The sequence below is a fragment of the Netta rufina genome, assembly GCF_964035555.1.
Source record: "Netta rufina genome assembly, chromosome: 1".
NCBI lineage: Eukaryota > Metazoa > Chordata > Aves > Anseriformes > Anatidae > Netta > Netta rufina.
The window spans coordinates 92600081-92619675 of record NC_140123.1 but is presented as its reverse complement, the minus strand read 5'-3'; the positions used below and the strand labels follow the sequence as shown (position 1 = coordinate 92619675).

At 39.6% G+C, this 19595-nt stretch overlaps 1 protein-coding gene across 3 annotated transcripts in view; it reads left to right on the top strand.

The window, feature by feature from the left end:
- Window positions 1–19093, top strand: part of ABCG1 (ATP binding cassette subfamily G member 1) — a gene marked incomplete at both ends in the record, with an annotated part of 50032 nt that extends 30939 nt beyond the window's left edge. The window contains 13 exons of one of the 3 annotated variants that reach the window (XM_084287470.1): window positions 2406–2523; window positions 3435–3567; window positions 4880–4930; window positions 8979–9124; window positions 9823–9946; window positions 10950–11064; window positions 11752–11900; window positions 12083–12184; window positions 14089–14257; window positions 15043–15143; window positions 15605–15763; window positions 17141–17259; window positions 18865–19093. In XM_084287470.1, coding sequence (XP_084143596.1) covers window positions 2406–2523; window positions 3435–3567; window positions 4880–4930; window positions 8979–9124; window positions 9823–9946; window positions 10950–11064; window positions 11752–11900; window positions 12083–12184; window positions 14089–14257; window positions 15043–15143; window positions 15605–15763; window positions 17141–17259; window positions 18865–19093 — 1715 coding nt within the window. Of the gene's footprint in view, window positions 1–2357; window positions 2524–3434; window positions 3568–4879; window positions 4931–8978; window positions 9125–9822; window positions 9947–10949; window positions 11065–11751; window positions 11919–12082; window positions 12185–14088; window positions 14258–15042; window positions 15144–15604; window positions 15764–17140; window positions 17260–18864 lie in introns of all 3 variants that reach the window. The other 2 variants (XM_084287469.1, XM_084287468.1) reach the window with 2 other exon arrangements.
- Window positions 19094–19595: the final 502 nt, after the last annotated feature.

Here is a 19595-nt window from a genome sequence, read left to right as displayed (position 1 = left end):
TTATGTGAATGTGAGTTTTGAACTGCTTTGTGGGGCAGACAGAAAACAGAGACAGACACCAGTGAATAATTTACCCTATACACGACACGTGGGATCCCGTGAAGGAAATCCTGTCCCAGTGGAAGTTAGTAACAGTCCAACTTGGCCAGCTTTTGACCAACGTGAGCAAGAGATTCCCAGCTGCATATCGTTTGTGTGTGGTGGGTGTGCGCATAATGCAAGCAAGTGCTGGTAACGTCTAATGCTTGGGCCCCTTACAAATTTAATAGGCTTGGGAGGTAGCTGATTCTCACTGGACTTAAGGGATAGCGTGAAGGATTTTATTTCTGTAGATCCCATTTAGTAAATATTGTCATGTTTGAAAGGTCTGAGCTCTTCCTTGTCCTTTTCCCTCAAATCCCAGTTTCCAGGACGTTGGCATGAGGAATGAGGTTGTTAGACCTCGTTAGGGTGCCATGGACTTGTTTCTTCTAAACAGATGTTCCTTTTGACTTTGTGCTTTTGTTCTTAGGACTTGCCCCATCAGCAGGCAGTGTGAATACACCACTGTTTTCATATCTGGGATATCTCAGTAGCTTCAAAAGCATTGTTTCATTCAGGTCCAGGACAAAATTTTAGACTGAAGAATTAATATTTTAACTAAGGTAGATGACACTTGAGAAAACCATTGTTTTGATACATTTGGTCTTTTTTTTTTTTTTTTTTTTTTTTTTTGTTATTGGTCATGGTTTATTTTTGTATCCACTGCTTTCCCCCTGGGCTGGGGAATGCTGAGAGGAAAGTATTGGATTTGGATTTTGGGGATCCCATGGCAGCACAGTGTTCATGTTCTTGATGTAAAAGCTTGCTCTCTGGCATTGCAAGTGTGTGACCAGAGAATAAAGAAGAACATTTAAGGAGGATGCTAAGTGGGGATGAAAGGAAAACAAGAAGTGATGGAGTTAGGAAGAGAGAGATCAGAAGAAGACAATCCATCATTCGTTGTCCAGGAGCTTGCAGACAAGGTGATTTTTTACAGCCTTTCAATGTTCCAGCTACAACCTGTGCTAATGATAATCAAAGCGCTGGGATTGTTTACCTGTGGAATATAAATGCTTCCTGAGTATGCACCAGTGTGGCAAAAAGGATTGCTGAATCCCAGCACTGTGCGTGAATGCATCTTCCACCCTTCCATTTTTGACATGACTTAATTACAGAAACATTTTCAACATACAGCAAGATTGTTTTTTGACATCTTACTCATCATTTTTTTTATGATTAGTTTAATTAAAAACGTTGGTCTTTTAAGTGAAGCAAGCAAGCAAATAAATAAAGGGGAAAACAATTCTGAAAAGTTTAAATGCAGGTCAGGGCTCTCTCCACCCTCCTCACCCACTCATTACCCCATTAATCCTCCAGAAATCACTAAAGGAAAAAGACTTTCTCTAAATCATAAGTGGAGAGGACAAATTTGTGAATCATTATTACAGATCGTAATGAAAATCCAATTAACCAGAGATGTTTGGCAAGCAACAATCTCATTATTACTGCACTTGAGTTTTTTAGATGTCAGCTAACTAAATGGCAACCTTTTGCTTGTTTTGCTTGCCAAAAAATGTAGTAAGCTTTTATCTGTACAGATTCCTTGTTTCAGTAAAACGCCTCTCCGCAGCAGTGAGAAATTGTGCACCAGGGATCTTGACTTCCAGCACAGGAGAGCTGACGTGTTAGGGTGTAGTATGCCTCAAATTGTGCATCGTGCAAGAAAAACTGGATGTAGCTAACTCTGAATCTGCAGTTCTCATGGGAGTCCAGTTTGTGTATGCCTACAGAAATGTGGAGTTTGGGGCTTTTAAATGAAGGTTGGTTGACAAAGGTCACTTTCAGAAATAAAGTGAGATGTTTGAAGTTTGTGTTGTGGTTTTTCCAGAACAGCTTTGCCTGAGAGCATGATTATTGTGGCTTGATCTTCTAAAGCGTTTTGGTGAGAGGACAGAGTTTTGGTGTTGAAGTTGCTGTGGTTGGAGGATGCTCTGCTCCAAGCCTGTGGAGTTACATTAGCTGTGGAGTATTCTGTTTTGTAACGGAGACACAAGCATCCTAAAATACTCTGAGAAGGCAATTAGAAAATGGCAGCAAGGCTTATCCCTGTCTGAAAATTTTCCTATTGTGAATGAAGAGTGTGTGTGCTTATAAATGAATTCCTGTGATCCCATCATACTACTTGTGTAGTGGGAGGAGGCTGCCACTCTCACCCAGAATTTGGCTTTCTGTAGTTATTGCAGTGTGCTGATCCTAATATCAGCCTCTCAGTACATACCCACTAATGCCTAATTGCTGTAATTTTTTAGCAGAATTAAACTTATACTGTCCACCAGACATGAGTCTGAGAGGATTCAGTGAACTTTTCTTCCTTCTTCTTTCAGGTTATAAGACCCTTTTGAAAGGAATTTCAGGGAAGTTCAGCAGTGGAGAACTTGTTGCCATTATGGGTCCTTCGGGAGCTGGGAAATCAACACTCATGAACATTCTGGCAGGATACAGGTCAGTAGCATGAAAATCCCAAGTAAGATAAGGATCAGCTAGCCTGGTGGATGCCTTGGAGACAACAGCAGAAGAAATCTTAGCCAGTGTTTGTGGAAAATAAGTATTTCACAGATTTTTAATTAGATTCTTATTGCTTATATTTTTTCTGTTTTTCCAGAAACTTGTGATTTTTCTGTTAACAAGGCAGGTTCAAGAATAAGAAGCAATTTAAAAAGTCTGGAACACCAGAAAGATTTCTCTTTTCTAGCTGTAAAACAAATCTGGCTCTAATGTTTGTGATATTTGAAAATCACATCTTATAAACATTTGAAAAAAAGGCCCTTTTTAATCAACACCTTCATAATACACCTTCAGGCAGGGCTGAAGTAGCTCAGCTGGGAGAGTGTTAGACTGAAGATCTAAAGGTCCCTGGTTCAATCCCGGGCTTCAGCAGTGTTTTGGGATTTTGGACCTGATGATCTTTTGAAGTCCCTTCCTACCCCTTCAATTCTGTGATTCTGTGATAATGTGCATGTCTTCTAGACCAAACTGCAACATGTGAAATGACTGTGGTTTATCAACCTGAATCTTCTGGTTTATGGCTAACTATGAGGTGCTTCTGTGTTGTCATTAGGGCATAAGGAACAAGATAGACAAACCTAAATAAATTCACTTCAGTAGCTTCATATTTTTTCAGACATTCACGCAAGATAGCACACATTTTGTATTGGATTGAAATTGTCAACAAAATCACATGAAGCCTCTTAAAAAAGAGAAAATAATCATGAAATAAATTCATTTCTATCCACTGTATCAGTTTTATTCCATACTAGGCAATAATTATCACCTAGGAGTTCCACATAATGAGGACTGTGACAGCTGAAATGAAGGCAAGATTCACCCCTGGTTGTTTTCTTGGTTCATTTCAGAGAGACAGGAATGAAGGGAGAAATTCTCATCAACGGACAGCCTCGTGACCTGCGCTCTTTTCGCAAAGTCTCCTGCTACATCATGCAAGATGACATGCTCCTTCCTCATCTGACTGTCCAAGAAGCTATGATGGTGATCTTTGTTTCTGGCTGTAATTTATTTGAGCAGGAGAAAATGGAAAATCTCCAATTGTTCATTGCACACATGTTCTAAGTAATGCCACTAGCTGTTAGGTCTATTTGATCCTACTCAGTGGAAGTGCTTAGACTTTGATGTTGCCTTGAATTCCATTTCAGGCTTATTCTTCTGTGGGTTGTCTGAGCTTCTGTTTCATTGCCTTCAATTTGTGACTGGTGTTATGATTTAGAAGAAGGCTGTACTAAGTAGACCTCCCAGAGAATGAAGCCTGCAATTCAATGCAGAATGAGTCTTTGTAGGAAGCATCCTTTTTCTTGGGTGGTGGTTAAGTATTCTCTTCCCTTTCTCTCCATCTTCCATGCTCTGACTGAAAAGTTGCTGTTTTGACGTTAAGCATGATTTCTGTGCTTCTGAACTGTTACGTGACTAGTCTGTAATAAAAACAGTACAAAATTCCTTCCAAAAAACAGTAAGAATAGAATAATCCCAAGATGTACAGGCAACATAAATTCTTTTTGTTGTTTATCATAGCATCAAGAGATTTATTGATTGACCAATCAATCTAGAAGAGCCTGTTGCTTAGTTTGAGAAATAAGGCTAAGGTTACTCATACTGCATGCCATCATCAATCCACAAATTTCACTGTAGTCTTGTCTGTGCCTTATGTGGCTAATTTCCTGCAGAGGCACTTCGCGAGGAAGGTTTTCTCTTTTGTTTATTTGAACATTGTAGTCAGAATCCCATAGGACCACTTTTGTTAGAAGTAGGCCCAGATGGTACTTTCTGTCTAATCAATCAAGGCTCTGACAAAAATATTTATTTAACTTAATAATTACTTTTAATTACAACTTAAAATTAATTTGATAATTATTAACAAATAATCACTTTTTTTTTTCTGTACTCATTTGTTGACTTCCTAGAGAATGGCATTTTTTTCGGTTATCCTCATGATATGGAGGAAGCACAAATAAACTGTGATTCCAGCATTGCCTAGGAACTTAGTGGCTATGCAAAGACGTGGGTCTCCCATCTTCCTTTCAAGTTATTTAACTTGCAGAACGGCCTTTCTTTCTAATATGATTTTTGTCAGATGCTTGAGCGATACTTAAGGTTATACTGTTACCTAAAGCACAGGCATATATGATGCTTGTGATTTGAACATTATAGCTCAACTTAAACCTTCCCCTCAGGGTTGGAAGAGATCATTTAAATGGTACATTGGGATGTTTTGACTGAGACTTCCACTCTAACTGGTTGCGATGCTTCAGGCCAGCTTAAAATCAAATTCCATTATGTTGCATTCCAGGTATCTGCTCATCTGAAACTTCAAGAGAAAGATGAAGGAAGAAGAGAAATGGTATGTACACTATCCGTTAAACTGAGGATTTTGGGGGTTGTCAAAGAGGTCTGTGAAGTGAGCTCTGTAAAGCTGACATTTTTTATCTAGCACTGAATTGCATTGGACTTGTAATGATAGAATAAATCATAACCTCAAAGTTGACAGGTATCATTATGAGTGAATGCATAGTACTGACTGTATGAAAGTTGCTTTCAGTGTGCCTGAAGCTGACACTGAGAAGATAATTGCAAAAGATCTAGTGACATGAATTCACGGGTTTTGTAGGATGTCTTTTATTGTCCCTTAACACTTAGATTCTCTTACATGCAGGTCAGAGGGCTCAGGCATTCTTGTGTGTGGTGACATAAATCAGACATGTCTGGCAATAGTGATTGTAGGCCAGCTGCAAAGTTCACCTTTCCAAGGTTTAGTGAAAAATTCAGTAGTTCTTGCAACTGCTGCAGAAATTTCTGTGCTCATGTTTGAAATCTTTGATCATTTTGGCTGTGCTGGTCAGCGGTGAGACATTGTTCAACTGGGCAGGCTAATGAAATTGCAGTTAAGATACAGGCTAATGTATTTTGAATCTGTTCTAAGTGTCCAAGGTTTGGACAAGTAAGAAACCAGGCTAAAACATGCATGTATCTTTTCAAAAACACTGGGGATGAGTTGCACAATTTATTCTTGCCCATTTGCTGTATTGTCTAGCTGTGTCTAACATATGACTTTCCAGAGTGGGAGAGAAGCCAAGGTGGTGGTTTTTGGCTGTGAAGGCTTATAACTTAGCTGGATGTGCACTAAGTGTGCTCCTCTCAGCCACCTGACTGCCATGATTCCTCCCCATCGTTTGAACTTACACAGTGCTGTCTTTTTAAAGAAAATACCTTGGAGGTGTTCAGATAGACAAAAAGGCTTCTGACAGGTTAGCTTGTGCATGAGTTGGCTTTCTCAGCTGAATTTGGTTACCTCAGTTATACTTACAAGGGTAGGAAATGTAACCTTTCTCCACATTTATTCTGCACTTCAAAAATCTAGGCTTGTGTATACCTAGGGCTACTCCGCGCTCAGGTGTCTGTCTGTGCTTGGGTGGAGTTAGCAGGAAATGCTGAAGCATATGGGAAGAACGGTTCAGTGCCACAAGGTGTGTTTCAAAACAATATATAGCTACCAATTTTACGCCTGCAGCTTAAAATCAAAAATCATGGCACTGATGAATGTAGAGATGATTTGCATTGCTGAGAGATTCGTTAAAATTGAAACTGTAGCTCAGAGGGTGTTTGGAAGTGTTTTTGCTGGCTTCAAACTATGTTTCAATCCAGTGTAAGACAACACCAACAAGGAGATGGTAATTATTCTCTTGTAGACTGCCTCCTCAAGGCATAAGCCTCAGTAATTTGAGTTATGCTGAGTGCTAGTGGGGATTATGCAATAACAAGGCCCATGGCTAAAACTGAGACTTAGCTTCCAAGAAAGCTGGCTGCTCCTTCTACCTTCATTATGGACTTGTATGTTACTCTGTACAGGTTTTTTTTCCTGTAAAGATCAAGTTTGGGGTTTTCCATGGCTTTTCAGAGTACTCTTTTTTTTTTGCAAAGATAAAGAAGGATCAGTTTTTCATTATGGTGCATTTTGTGCTCCCAAAGTCGTACATTGAGGAGACCCTCCTTGGGCAAATTTGGAAATGGTGCAGGTGACTGGAAGAAGACACCTTACAGAACTCAACTGAAATAGAATCAGAGAATCATAGAACTGTTTGGGTTGGAAGGGACCTTAAAGATCAACACCCTACCATGGGGCAGGGACACCTCGCACTAGACCAGGTTGCTCAAAGTGCCGTCCAACCTGGCCTTGAACACCTCCAGGGATGGGGCATCCACAGCTTCTCCTGGCAAAAGATAAAAGTCTGCGGAAGGAAGTAGGAGATGAGCATATCTGATTGAGGCCTGACCTTGACTTGTTGGACTTGAGTATTTCAGAGGAGTACCTTATTCTAGTAAAAGATGCCTCTGGCCATAGCTGGCATTTCTAAGCAGAAGTTTATTAAGGAAAGGGTGAAGCCACTTCTAACCTGTCTGGAGAAAAGTGTATCCATTGCCTGCAACATGAAAATTATGGCAACTTCAAGGGTAGGGCAGCCATTTCCATAACTTCCTTTTGTCCTTACTTATTTCCTAATTGGAACGTTATAAATCTCTTCAATCTCAGAGAATATGTGGAAATCGGGAAGAACTGCAGAGAGGGAAGCGTACATGAATCAGCATATGTTTGATAGGTTAGGATTGCTTTGATTCAGTCAAGCACTTTTTTTGTAATAAGCTAAAGACACTCTTTTAATTGGAAAAAATGTCTATGTTTAGAAACAGCTGTTACTTTTTTTGTACTTTGAAAGTCTTAATTCATTTGCACTTACTAAGTTAGGCTATGCAAGCTAATTCAGTTGTCATACTGTCAGTGTAACTACAAATAGCTCTTTGAGGAAAAGACTGTGTTGTATGCATTTATACAACAACTGTTAGAAGGGCATTTGTTTTAGTGTCACTGGCCTGTATTGGAATAAATCATTCATTTTATTGCTGTAAATTGTAAGGTAAATGTTTATCGTAGATAAATTTTATGAATTTATGCACTTGTGTTATCAGGATTACAGATGCTTGTTTAAAACAGTCAGGGACAAATGAAAAATGTCCAGTGAACTATACTTTATATTTCTAGTTGGTTTATCTTGTGCTGCCCATGTTCTGTTCACCCTGTCTAGAGTTGAAGAGAAGGAGGTAGTTGAGTTCTTCTCTCTGAGAATGAGGGTTGGTGAGTTTTGTTCTTTTTCCCTTCTTGTGACTAAGAGAGGTAGCTCCCAAAAATCAAATCAGGACAAGTGACTATGATTTTATTCTATCATTCTATTAGGAGAAAATTCTTCACTCAGAGGATGGTGAGGCACTGGAACAGGTTGTCCAGAGAAGCTGTGGATGCCCCATCCCTGGAGATGTTCAAGGCCAGGCTGGATGGGGCTTTGGGCAACCTGATCTGGTGGGAGGTGTCCCTGCCCATGGCAGGGGGATTGGAACTAGACGATCTTTAAGGTCCCTTCCAACCCGAGCCGTTCTGCGATTCATTCTATGATTCTAAGTGGTTGGTCTGACCAGTCTTTACGATGTTAATGGCCCTGTCTGGAAAACTGCCTCCACCCAAACATTACTTCAAAAAATAACATACTCCTTCTCCTATGCTTTGATGAAGTGTTACATATCTGTGCTTCCTTTCTGCCCTTTAAGCGGTTATTTTATTAATTGCATGAGCAATACAGCAATGTAGCTTGGATTCAGCCATGTTTGTGTTGTACTGATGCCATAGAGCTGTTTTGCTCATACAGGGCTACAAGGTCAGATCTACAATCACTGAAACAGAAAAACTCAATAGCAGCTGGGATTGTTCTTTTGTTCCAAAGACCCTGGGACAAACTGTGCCATTCCTGAGGCTGTGCCTTGAGGAAATCCCAAACATCTGAGAGTATGCGTGACAGCTGAATTGGCTCTGAGGAGAATGAAAGTGCTTATAATCAATGGCCACACTTTAAAGAGTAGACTTTGAAGAACAGATATGAGAAGAGGTCATGACTGTATAGAAACTACTGATTTGTGTTATAGTTTTCCATTCCCTTGTAAATACAGACTAGAAGTTCTAATGAGAGAAACTTGTTGGTCTTGCTGTATAATGAGTTCACATACTGCAAAGGGTTTTTTTGATATCTGTGCTGTATCCAAGAGATACTATAAGAGAACTGATTTCCACTCCATTTTCACAGGAAGGACTTTCTACTGAGATGGGTCATGTAGGAGAGACAAGTAGAATTCTGGTCAAAATGTTAAGTGCTAGGCAGTTAAGCCCCACTGAATCTAATAAATGTTTAAGACCCACCTTTCCTGCATTATATAGAAATAGGCTTAGGTATGTATACAGAAATAGTCAAGAGCTAGTTTACATTCATCATGAAAATCAGTGATACATTAAAGAGGCTTTTCTTTTCTGCTAACAAATGAAATGACACACACTTTTGTGTTTCCTCTAGGTAAAGGAAATATTGACAGCCCTCGGTTTGCTAACGTGCGCCAATACGAGGACTGGAAGTCTTTCTGGAGGCCAGAGAAAGCGTCTTGCCATTGCTTTGGAGCTGGTGAACAATCCTCCTGTCATGTTTTTTGATGAACCAACCAGGTATTTCAAGGCCAAAAAATAAAGCCTGAACAATACTGCTTTATGTGGTAGAACAGTGCTGCAGAAAGGTTATTCACCTCTAAGTCCTTGGAAAAGGCTCATTTTGTATTGCCTGCAAGTACTGAGGAAGGCCCAAAGAAATCCTGTGGTTTGGGTACTTAGTGTCTGTCTCACTGCTGTAATCAACAGACCATGGGACTATAAATAGTATTTAAGGGAGACATATACTGAAACAAGAAGGGAAAGAGAGAACTAATTGTTTTCAAATTGTGGCACGTGAAATTTCTCTTTCAAGCAAAGATAGCTTGAATATAAGCATTTTGAAGACTGACTTTTAGTGATCAATATAGCATATTTAGGATCAAATTCAGTGATCAGTTTAGGAGGAGGCTGGGAGAGTTATGAATATGTATCTGTTCATTAAAGTTGGGCACATTTAAATCTGTAGTCCTAAAATGTAGAAATCCCTTAAGGCAGCTTTGAGAATACTCCTATTTTTCATTTTTGGGCATGCTTCCAACTTAATTAAAAGACTGGTGGAGAAATACAAGCATAACGTTGGCATATGATAAAATAAAACTGCTACAGAGAGAATTTATGAAAAGATAATAGTGAGAAACTGAAGTATTGAATACATATGCTAGTTCTAAGTGGTATGTACGGACCCATGGATAACAAACTTCTTTCCTTTCATTCAGCGGCTTGGATAGTGCATCATGTTTTCAGGTTGTCTCTCTGATGAAGGCTTTAGCTCAGGGTGGCCGGTCCATCATCTGCACGATTCACCAGCCCAGTGCTAAACTGTTTGAGTTGTTTGATCAGGTATTATTCTCAAAATTATTTTCAAACTCTTTCTCTTTATGCATGGTAAATTAATTAAATTAATTGGAGAAATATATACTTTTTGATTATGGCTTTTCTTCTGCCTGTTTCCATTATTTAAATGCAATGTTTTTAAAGAATCTGGCTGATGTGTTTGTGAAATCATAATTATCACACTTGCAATTTTTATACCTTCACCTACTGCTGTTTCTGGGCACAGGGCTGTTGGTAAAGTAAATGAGAGATAATTTGAGAGCGAGGGGACTTTAGTACAAATGTCTGCAATGTTGCTAGTACATGTTCTCATCCTAGCTACACAGGTGCAAATTCAGAAGAGATTATTCATGTGAAATAATAACTGAAGTCAGTTGGAGATGTTTTCTCCCACCTGACGTAGTGTGGACCATGAATGTTTAGGTTAGATTTAAATTTACGTTAATCTTGTTAGGAGACCTAGATTAGAGCTGTGAGAGCTAAGAGAAAACCTACTATACCATAGGTGAACAAACTTGCAGATTATGAGTCTGGCAAGGGAGCTTATTTAAAGTCAATAGCATAGCTAAAAGTTAGAATAATCAAGCTATTTCCTATTGCTGTGCTGTTCCACCTCTCCCTCCATTCCTACATTCACCAGCTTTGTCTCCCAGCCAAAAATATCCATAATGTATGGAAATTAGATGGCTTGTTTATAGAGTTTCTTGCCTATTTTCAGCATGTGTCTAAGGCTTGAATTAGTCTGTTTCTAAGTTAATGCTCTTTGAGTCCTAGAGGGAATGTTTGCAGAATTCAAATCTCAAGCATTTCATTTTCCATTAGTTGTAATTACGTGCAAAAGTAATACCAAGTGATGACAAATGCTCCCAAGGTGTTTTTCGCACAGGGCCAACAGGCTTTCATTAGGTTCATGGATTGCTGTCATACAGATAGCATGTTCAGATATTATGATACGATTTCATGTTTTCCATGTTTCTTTATCTTTTCTTTTCTTTGCCTTGTGTTTCAGCTCTATGTTTTAAGTCAAGGTCAATGCATTTACCGTGGCAAAGTATTAAATCTAGTCCCATACCTGAGAGATTTGGGGTTGAATTGCCCAACCTACCACAATCCAGCAGATTTTGGTAAGGAAAATCTGAATAATTTGTTCTATTTGTTTTGCATTTGATAAGTACCTTGGTAATGGAACCATGATGTGCTTTACACTTTTGTACATACATATACGTCTGTGTAGATACATGTACCAAAATTTGAAATAGAATTAATCAGATTTTTTCTAAGCAATTTGAGTGCCATCTAGTGGTAGAATTTAGTGAATATTTTTCTCTTACGGAAGTCTAGGTCCATGAAATAAAACATATTGTTTTGTTTCATAGGGATGAATCTTAGTGGTTTTTCAGAGTGAGTCCAGTATTTGTGCTTTTTGAGTTTTTTTTGTTTGTTTGTTTGTTTGTTTTATGAACAACAGCTGATAAAATTGAGATTCTTTTTCATTGTTCTTTCTTAATTCCAAAGACACAGTAAAGACCATAAAATGGACCTTTGTCACTTTTGACTACCAATACTGCTGTATTCACTGTCTTTCCTCTAAAACGGTTCATTTAACTACCAGGATGAAGAGAACTCACTGAAGAGTTTTGGAAAAATCTGTTTAAATTATATGTATATACATATAAAATTGCGTGTGGATTAGAGCCTGTTTTCAACAAAATTCACGTTTCTGTCAATGCTACAGAATCGAAGGAACCTAATAATGAAGCCTATAACTAATCAGTAGGATAAACCAGTAACTCGCCTTTTGATTTGTGTAGTTATGGAAGTTGCATCAGGTGAATATGGAGACCAGAACAGCCGGCTGGTAAGGGCAGTACGGGAGAGGATATGTGACACAGACTACAAGAGAGATGGTGGTGGTGAGAATGAGTTGAATCCCTTCCTCTGGCACCGGCCCTCTGAAGAGGTATTGTGTATAACACGAGTAACGGGTATGGCTTGAGGTTGGAGAGGGAGGAAGAGAATTTAAAATCCTGTCAGTGGAGGAGGTTTCTGGGCTCATTCAGCTGATGAGAATGGGTTTTTGTGAAAGAAAACTAAGCAAAATACTGCAAAGAAAGAAGTTTATTCTTTCTTGTGTTTCCGCAGGATTCCTCATCCACAGAAGGCTGCCACAGCTTCTCCGCCAGCTGCCTAACCCAGTTCTGTATCCTCTTCAAAAGAACTTTTCTCACCATCATGAGGGATTCAGTAAGACTGCTTTTGTAATATTTTTGTAGCCTAAAGATCTATTCAGTTGATTCTGAGGCAGTATAATACACCTTCAAGGCATATAATACACCTGTCCACAGACCATGCATGAAGATTGACACAGAACTTCAAAGTAAAGAGACTGATCTTTCAGCCTTGCTATTAATTGTACCACCTTAATTGTGAATCACTTTTTTCCTCAGTGGAACTGAGAAGCATCTGGGCTAAAACCCTAAAGCTTAAATCCTCTCTGTACTGGCAAGTCCCTCATACAATCATTTTTCCTAGTAAAAAGTGAGTGTGAAGTTGTACTGGTATGTCACAAAATTAGTCTCTTCAGAGAATACAGGATGGCAGATATGCAGTTTCAGTGTATTGTAAAGTTAATGCTTAAAGTCTTTCTCTTTCCTGGTGAAACAGAAAATGGATAAATAAAAATTTTGTTTCTCTGAAAGGGAAATATTTCAGTTTTCATACCTTTAAAATCAAAATGGAGCAAGTATTATAGAAAAAAAAAAGTCATCTCCAAGGGAAAAAAAGTATATATTCTCCACCTTTTTCCTAAAAATAAATACCCCCCTTCAAAATCCCCAAACCTGCAGTTTTCATGCAAGTTCATTAAATGTTTTGGGTGGCTAGTCTACATTAACAAAATGCAATGGGCCTTTCTTTGTTCCACTCAGGGAAGTTTTTCTTATTTTTGAAGTTTTTCTTGTTTGTGAATTCAAGAGATGGGAGTACTTACACTGTCTGAATGTTACTGCTTTGAAAGATCCTCCAGATAGGGTTATTTCTTCATTAACAAGCATGAATTAAAGAGATGAGCTTCCTCAAACAGACCTTACATGCACACTTGTCCAAGGGACTCAGGAGTATTCAGTATTGTTGGCCCAGTGCTTTTCTAGTTGCCAAATTTCCGCTTTAATAAACCCAAAGAGGGTTTGTTTGCTGCTTTCCTGTGGTTTGGAAGGTTTTCGGTGCTTTACATGATGGGGGAGAAAAGGCAATATACGCATTAATATACGCATTAACGTGACATACCTGTCCTTAAGAAAGGGGTTTGAGACAATGAGGTGTTTTGGAACTCCAAAGTAGTTGAGCCACATGGAGCTCAGCATGAGTGAATTACCCTTGCATTAGGGTGAGTTTGGCTTTACCGAGCTCCAGATGCTGCAGCTACGCTGCTCTTTCCCCTCACCTAGTGAGGTATCCCTTTAGGACACTACCATTTATATGTATCCCAGAGGTGTACAAATTCAGAACGTGGATCATACAAACCTCTCCTCATCTCCACCAGGGGAAACTCTAGCTTATTTTCAGATGCATAGGTGGAAGAATAATGTTGTTAAGATTTTTTTCATGCTCGGCTGTAAAGACTTGCAGTTGTTCTACAGTTAATCATCCTTTGTTTGTCCATACTTCTTGTAGGAGTATTGTATTGCAGAGAAGACACAAAAGGCTTATTTATGCCAGATTAAGTTAATTTGGTCTATGTATGCCCCAAATAACTCTTCTGCCTCCCTTGATGGTCTCTTCTGCTCAGAGACATTCATGTTTTTGTCAGAAAGAAAGTCTGCTTCCCCTGATGAATGAGGGCCAATGGCTCAATGACGTTGTCTGACACTAAGATTTCAGATTGCAGCATTTGCAGTTTGTGCTTTTGTTTACAGGAAGAACGTTTGTGCAGTAATAGCCTTGGGTCTGATTCACATTGGCAAGTTCATTACCATAAGTTTCCCATAGCTGAGGACCAGTATGCTAGAAGAGAATTAACATTTCTATATATGTTCTTCTGGATATAATTACTGTTTTTCTGCAAGCTGTGCTTCTGATTTTGGTGATATTGCCATTGTTTTTGAACGTAGACTTTCTGATCAGAGATACTTCTGTTTCCTTGCTTGTAGGTCCTGACGCACTTGCGTATCACCTCACACATTGGAATTGGCCTGCTCATTGGCTTGCTCTACTTAGGCATTGGCAACGAAGCTAAGAAAGTCCTCAGCAATTCCGGCTTCCTCTTTTTTTCCATGTTGTTTCTTATGTTTGCTGCGCTCATGCCAACTGTCCTTACATGTGAGTACCAGTCATTAGCAGTCATGCTGTTAAATTAAAGGATGAGGAGGTTGCAGCAGGTTGAGAGAGAGTTGTATCTGTTACATGTAAGGTAACATTTGACTTGTGCTTCCACTTCTAAGACAGGTATCAGGGTAAATCTTGCACTTAACTAGCTGCTGTGTAGAAGTCAAAAGAGAGACTTCTCTCCACAGTTCTGCCAGTGTTTCTCAACCCTCACCGTCCAATGTTACAATCCTGGACTGGGATTTCCCCTTTTCCTAAGGAGCCAGTGGATCTCTGCTTTGTCAGGATCTTGTGGTTTAATCTTAGAGAAACTCTCTTAATTTCTCTAGGACTTCTAAATCATGACTACTGCATGAAATCAGCACAATCTTGTGGTATCAGAAACAAACTCCTGCAGTATGGACTGCTCCCTACTTCTTAGGGGAGTGCTGTTACTTTGTATTCCCTGTTGGACCAAAATGAATAACCAAGTCCCTCATGCTATGAAAACATTTTTCCTTCAAAAGCCTCTTTGAGGAAAGTTCAGATCATTTGAGTAACCTCATGCATACTTTAAACAATGAGCAAGTCTCAGGGCTGACATCTTACATTTTGTGACAAATAATTGAAACTATTGCTGGTCTGTCAAAGGCCTTAGAGTTACAGTCTTACTGTGGGACTACAGCACTTAAGGATTAGATATGGATTATGTTGTTATTATATTATATTATTAGATATGTTATTATGTGCAAGAATATTACACATTGACAACCTAGCTTACAAAACTGTATTCTCTGTAGTTCCTCTTGAGATGGGAGTATTTCTGAGAGAGCATCTGAACTACTGGTACAGCCTGAAAGCCTACTATCTTGCCAAAACGATGGCGGATGTTCCTTTTCAGGTATATGCTCTATTTTTCAATAAAACAAGAATCATTTAAATTCATGGCAAGTCCACTTGCTGAGATCAGTAATAGTATTTTATCCATTTGAATGGCGGTGAAACTGTTCATATATATGTGCTGAATCTTCAGTTCCAAATCAGATGCACATGGATTACAGTATGCCCAGACCTGACCCAATACTTTTTGAATAAACACATTACTATCTGTGGTTTTGTGCAGAAGGGGAATCGTAAAGGACTGCAAGTGAATGGGATCTGCTTTCTAATACTGAAGTAGTACGATAAACATCCCAGTCTGTGGCAGATGCATTCATTCTCCTCAGCTGAATGCCATGCCTGTCATGTACCATGCAAAGCTTGAGAGCTCTGAGTTAACTGGAACTCACTACATTTTTATCTTATTGAGAGTGAGTGAATGTTTTGCTTCAATGGACTAACTACAAGTGTATCTCCTTGCAGATCATGTTTCCTGTAGCTTACTGCAGCATTGTCTACTGGATGACTTCGCAGCCATCTGATGCACTCCGATTTGTCCTCTTTGCAGCCTTGGGAACCATGACATCCCTGGTGGCACAGTCACTAGGTCTTCTCATAGGTGCAGCCTCTACATCCCTCCAGGTACTTAATGGTGTTTTGTGACCTCTCAGAAATCCTGCAGTCTCCTAGTACTGACTGTTTACCGTGACTGCTGCTTTGTCAACAAGACATTTATTAAGATATAACAGGCAAAATATTCTCTTGGTCTGGTAGAGCTATTTGATGCTTCTCGCAACCATCAACTTTAAGAGTGTGAACACCCACTGGATGCAAGGCTGTGAAATTCCTTCCCCATCTGAACGGGGCTGTGCTTGATTGAGTGAATTGTCACTTGCTATTTATCCCTGGCTGAGCAGGTCCTAAAAACTGCAGTACTGATGCATTTGCATGCATCTACAAAGTAGAGGTAGGCCATGAAGATCAGCAGCTCAGTATGGGGTCCTTCCATGTACATACAAGAAAGTTGCAGGAGCCAAGGTGGAAAAAGGATTGCCCAGAAACTAAACCTCTGCAGAGGGAGGGTAGGAAGCAGCTGTTGGTTTAACTGCTGCAGTGGAAGCTGGCCACCGTTCTGCTTCCTGGCAGGAAGGCTGGTGAAGTGATAATTCACAGCAGAACTGTTTTGTGGTGCCTGTGGTAATAGATGTTATTGACATTAATAGGCACTGATACTATAATTTTTCTGCAGTAGAAGTCTTGATTCCCTCTCTGTGCCACCCTCTGGAACTAAGCATAGCCCTGTGCTGTGACCCCTGTTTGTCTGCTCTACCCAGAGATACTCGTATGGCCTTTTGCTCTAGAGGAGATGTAGAGAAAAGAGGCTGGAGATGGGCCAAGATCTGTCTACCCCACCAAAGCCACCCAACTGGATATAATCCTCTTCATCAAATTTTAGTACCAGTTGAAGCTTCTGTGCATGTGGGGTTAATGAGAAGGGAACTTTGTGTGCCTGCAGCGGGGAGTGAGTGAGGAAGGATAATATTTAGGAAGATGGGTCTCACACACGGGGTATGCAAGGGAATGCCAGTGCCCATCTTGCTCAGTAAATTCTTGGTGGGTCCAAGTGTCTCAAAGGACAGATCCCAGCACAGCAGTGTGGTCAACTAGGAGCAAGGTTTAGGAAGAGAAGAGGGACCCCTTTTCCTCCATTGACCATCTAACCTCCCCCCTAAGAAACCTTGTCCAAAAAAATTAGTAATTTCTTGCTATTTGAAACTGTGATAATTTGGGGGAGTAGTGTTTTCAGAAGGACTCGAGTGGCATCACTCCCAACTGTCTAAGAGAGGAGATTTTCACTGACTTACTTGGTTTGGCACAGAACAGAGGATTTCCTAAGGAAAGTGCTTTTAAAAAAAATATTTTCTCAGTTGAGGTCAGATGAAAAAGCAAGTTTTTTTTTTGTTTGTTTGTTTTCTCTGTCTCTCTTGGCAATAGACTGTCTATTCCTTCTCTTCCCAGGTGGCCACTTTTGTGGGGCCAGTTACTGCCATCCCAGTGCTTCTGTTCTCTGGGTTTTTTGTCAGCTTTGATACCATCCCAACATACCTCCAGTGGATGTCCTACATTTCCTATGTCAGGTACTGCTAGGGGGGCCATTAACCTCCCATTTTGGAAATGCTGTTTGTTTTATTTTGTTTGCCTGTTTGGTTATTTTGGGTGCCAAGGAAACTATGTTCAGAGGATGTTTCTTTAAAGTATACATGAATATGATGTAAATGAATACCACATTATCTCAACTTCATTTTATTTGTGTATGATGTGAAATAAACTGGAACATTCGGTACAGATCATCAGCCACAAGTCTGTGTAAGTTCCATTAAATTAAATGGAATTACACAGCATTCAAATCTCCTTGGATTTTGGAACAGTGGATTTGTGAAATAATAGGAACAGTATGCCCAAATGAGAAATTGATGCCAGCGCCTCATTTTGGAAGAAAATGTTGTATAAATCACTGCAGTATCCTACATGGACTAGTTAGATGAAGATTTGATTTCTTTAAATTTTGCAGTAGTACTGCCATGAGAAGCTTGGGGTTTCTGTTATCTCTAATCTGAACTGTTGGCATTGGAAGCACAGGCACCTTATATGCTATCTATGTCAGTCACACTCCTTGTCTGAGATAGTAGTCTCAAGATGTGGTGACTGCCATCAGGAAGCCTCTGGAGGCTAGCATGGTAGGCTAGTTTAGTCGAGAACCCTGAATGTTTGTGGTTGAAATTAGATAAGATGAATTCCTGTGGTGATGGTGAATGGTTTTTTTTTTTGGAATGAAATTAAATGATTAGGAAGTGTATGTTGCCCAAGGAGCTAAAATGGCTCCTTGTAAACAGTTCTTGGACTATCATTTTGTATATGGCTCATGTACTTGCAGAACCACTTTAGTATGAGGAAATAGGTTCCTAGGTGGTTCCTCCTTTGCCCATCCCCCTTTTCCCCATCCTGCCTGAGTTGCATTATTACTAAGAAAACCCAAGCTAAAATATCTTCTTGTTTGACAAGTGAGGTCTTATACAGAGACCAAACAATGATTGAGAGACTACAGCCCCCCCAAATTAGTAGCTAGAATTCAAGCTGAGGCCTTTAGCCATTGTCTAGCCTGTGTGGGGTCTCTTGGAGCTGGAGGGAGCTATCATAAGTGTGGGAACCATGATACTGTATCTGCTAGCAAAGTCAGATCCTAAGCACACCCAGTCCTAGGGGAGACGTGGGAACTGTGCAATATTAATTAGTGAAACTACAGTGAACAGAAGGTAAGAGAAGAGACATTCTAGATAGATGCCGGTTTTTAATATATTCTGACTTCAAACCGTAATTGTATCCCCCTTGCTTAGCTTTAAAAATGGAATTAATAATGTCACTTTTAAAAGCGGAGTTTCTGAGTGTGAGCTGAAATTAGTCTGCTTTGTATTTTAACATTTTACTTCTGAGAAATTGCACTATACGCTAACTGGAAGCAGTTCAAGGCAAAACTTCTATCGTTGTTCAATCTCATGTAAAATGCCAGTGGCATGTCATCTGCTTGATTGTAATAGGGATAGAATTTACCTTGAGGCATGTCAGAACAATACTGAACCTCTCAGTGTTTCCAGCCAAGCTCTCATAGAGAGTGTATTGCTGATGGACTACTTCTAAACTGATCATCAACATTTTGCTTTATAACCCATCCTTCTTCTTTCCAGATATGGCTTCGAAGGAGTAATTCTCTCCATCTATGGACTGGATCGAGAAGACCTGCATTGTGACAAAGACGACACTTGCCATTTTCAAAAATCAGAGGCCATTCTGAGAGAACTGGATGTAGAAAATGCCAAACTTTACCTGGACTTCATTGTTCTTGGAATTTTCTTCATCTCTCTGCGCCTAATTGCCTATTTTGTTCTCAGATACAAAATCCGAGCAGAGAGGTAAAGGAAAAACAGCTAAAATGATAGAGTAGGAAGATCTTTAGACATGCAATAGAGGGCTCTTGACATTGTCTCACTGTGGCAGGCCCATCTCCAGTGCCCAGCTAGATGCTGTTATGACCTAGCCCATAGAGAACCACATTGGGATAGAGGACATATAGTGTTAAGCCAATCAGTCCAGCTGGGTTGGGTCATGTTTTTATTACACTTTCTAGCTTTAACTAGGAAGAAGAAATAGAAGGGAATTTTACAACACAGAATATCGATACTGAGACAGTGTAACTGTTATAAAAAAAAAAAAAAGGTTGTAGGAAATTTCCTTATGAAAACCAATCATACGACAAGGTAATACTAGTCCTGGTAGCCAGAATTGTATAATGTCATTGTAAGTGACAAGGTAATGAGATGCAAAATGGAGAATGCAAAGAAAATAGGATTCTCTCATCTTTTTAAATTCAGAGTTTCATCTTTGCAGTTTTATATGTATTATTTTGCAGTTATTTTCC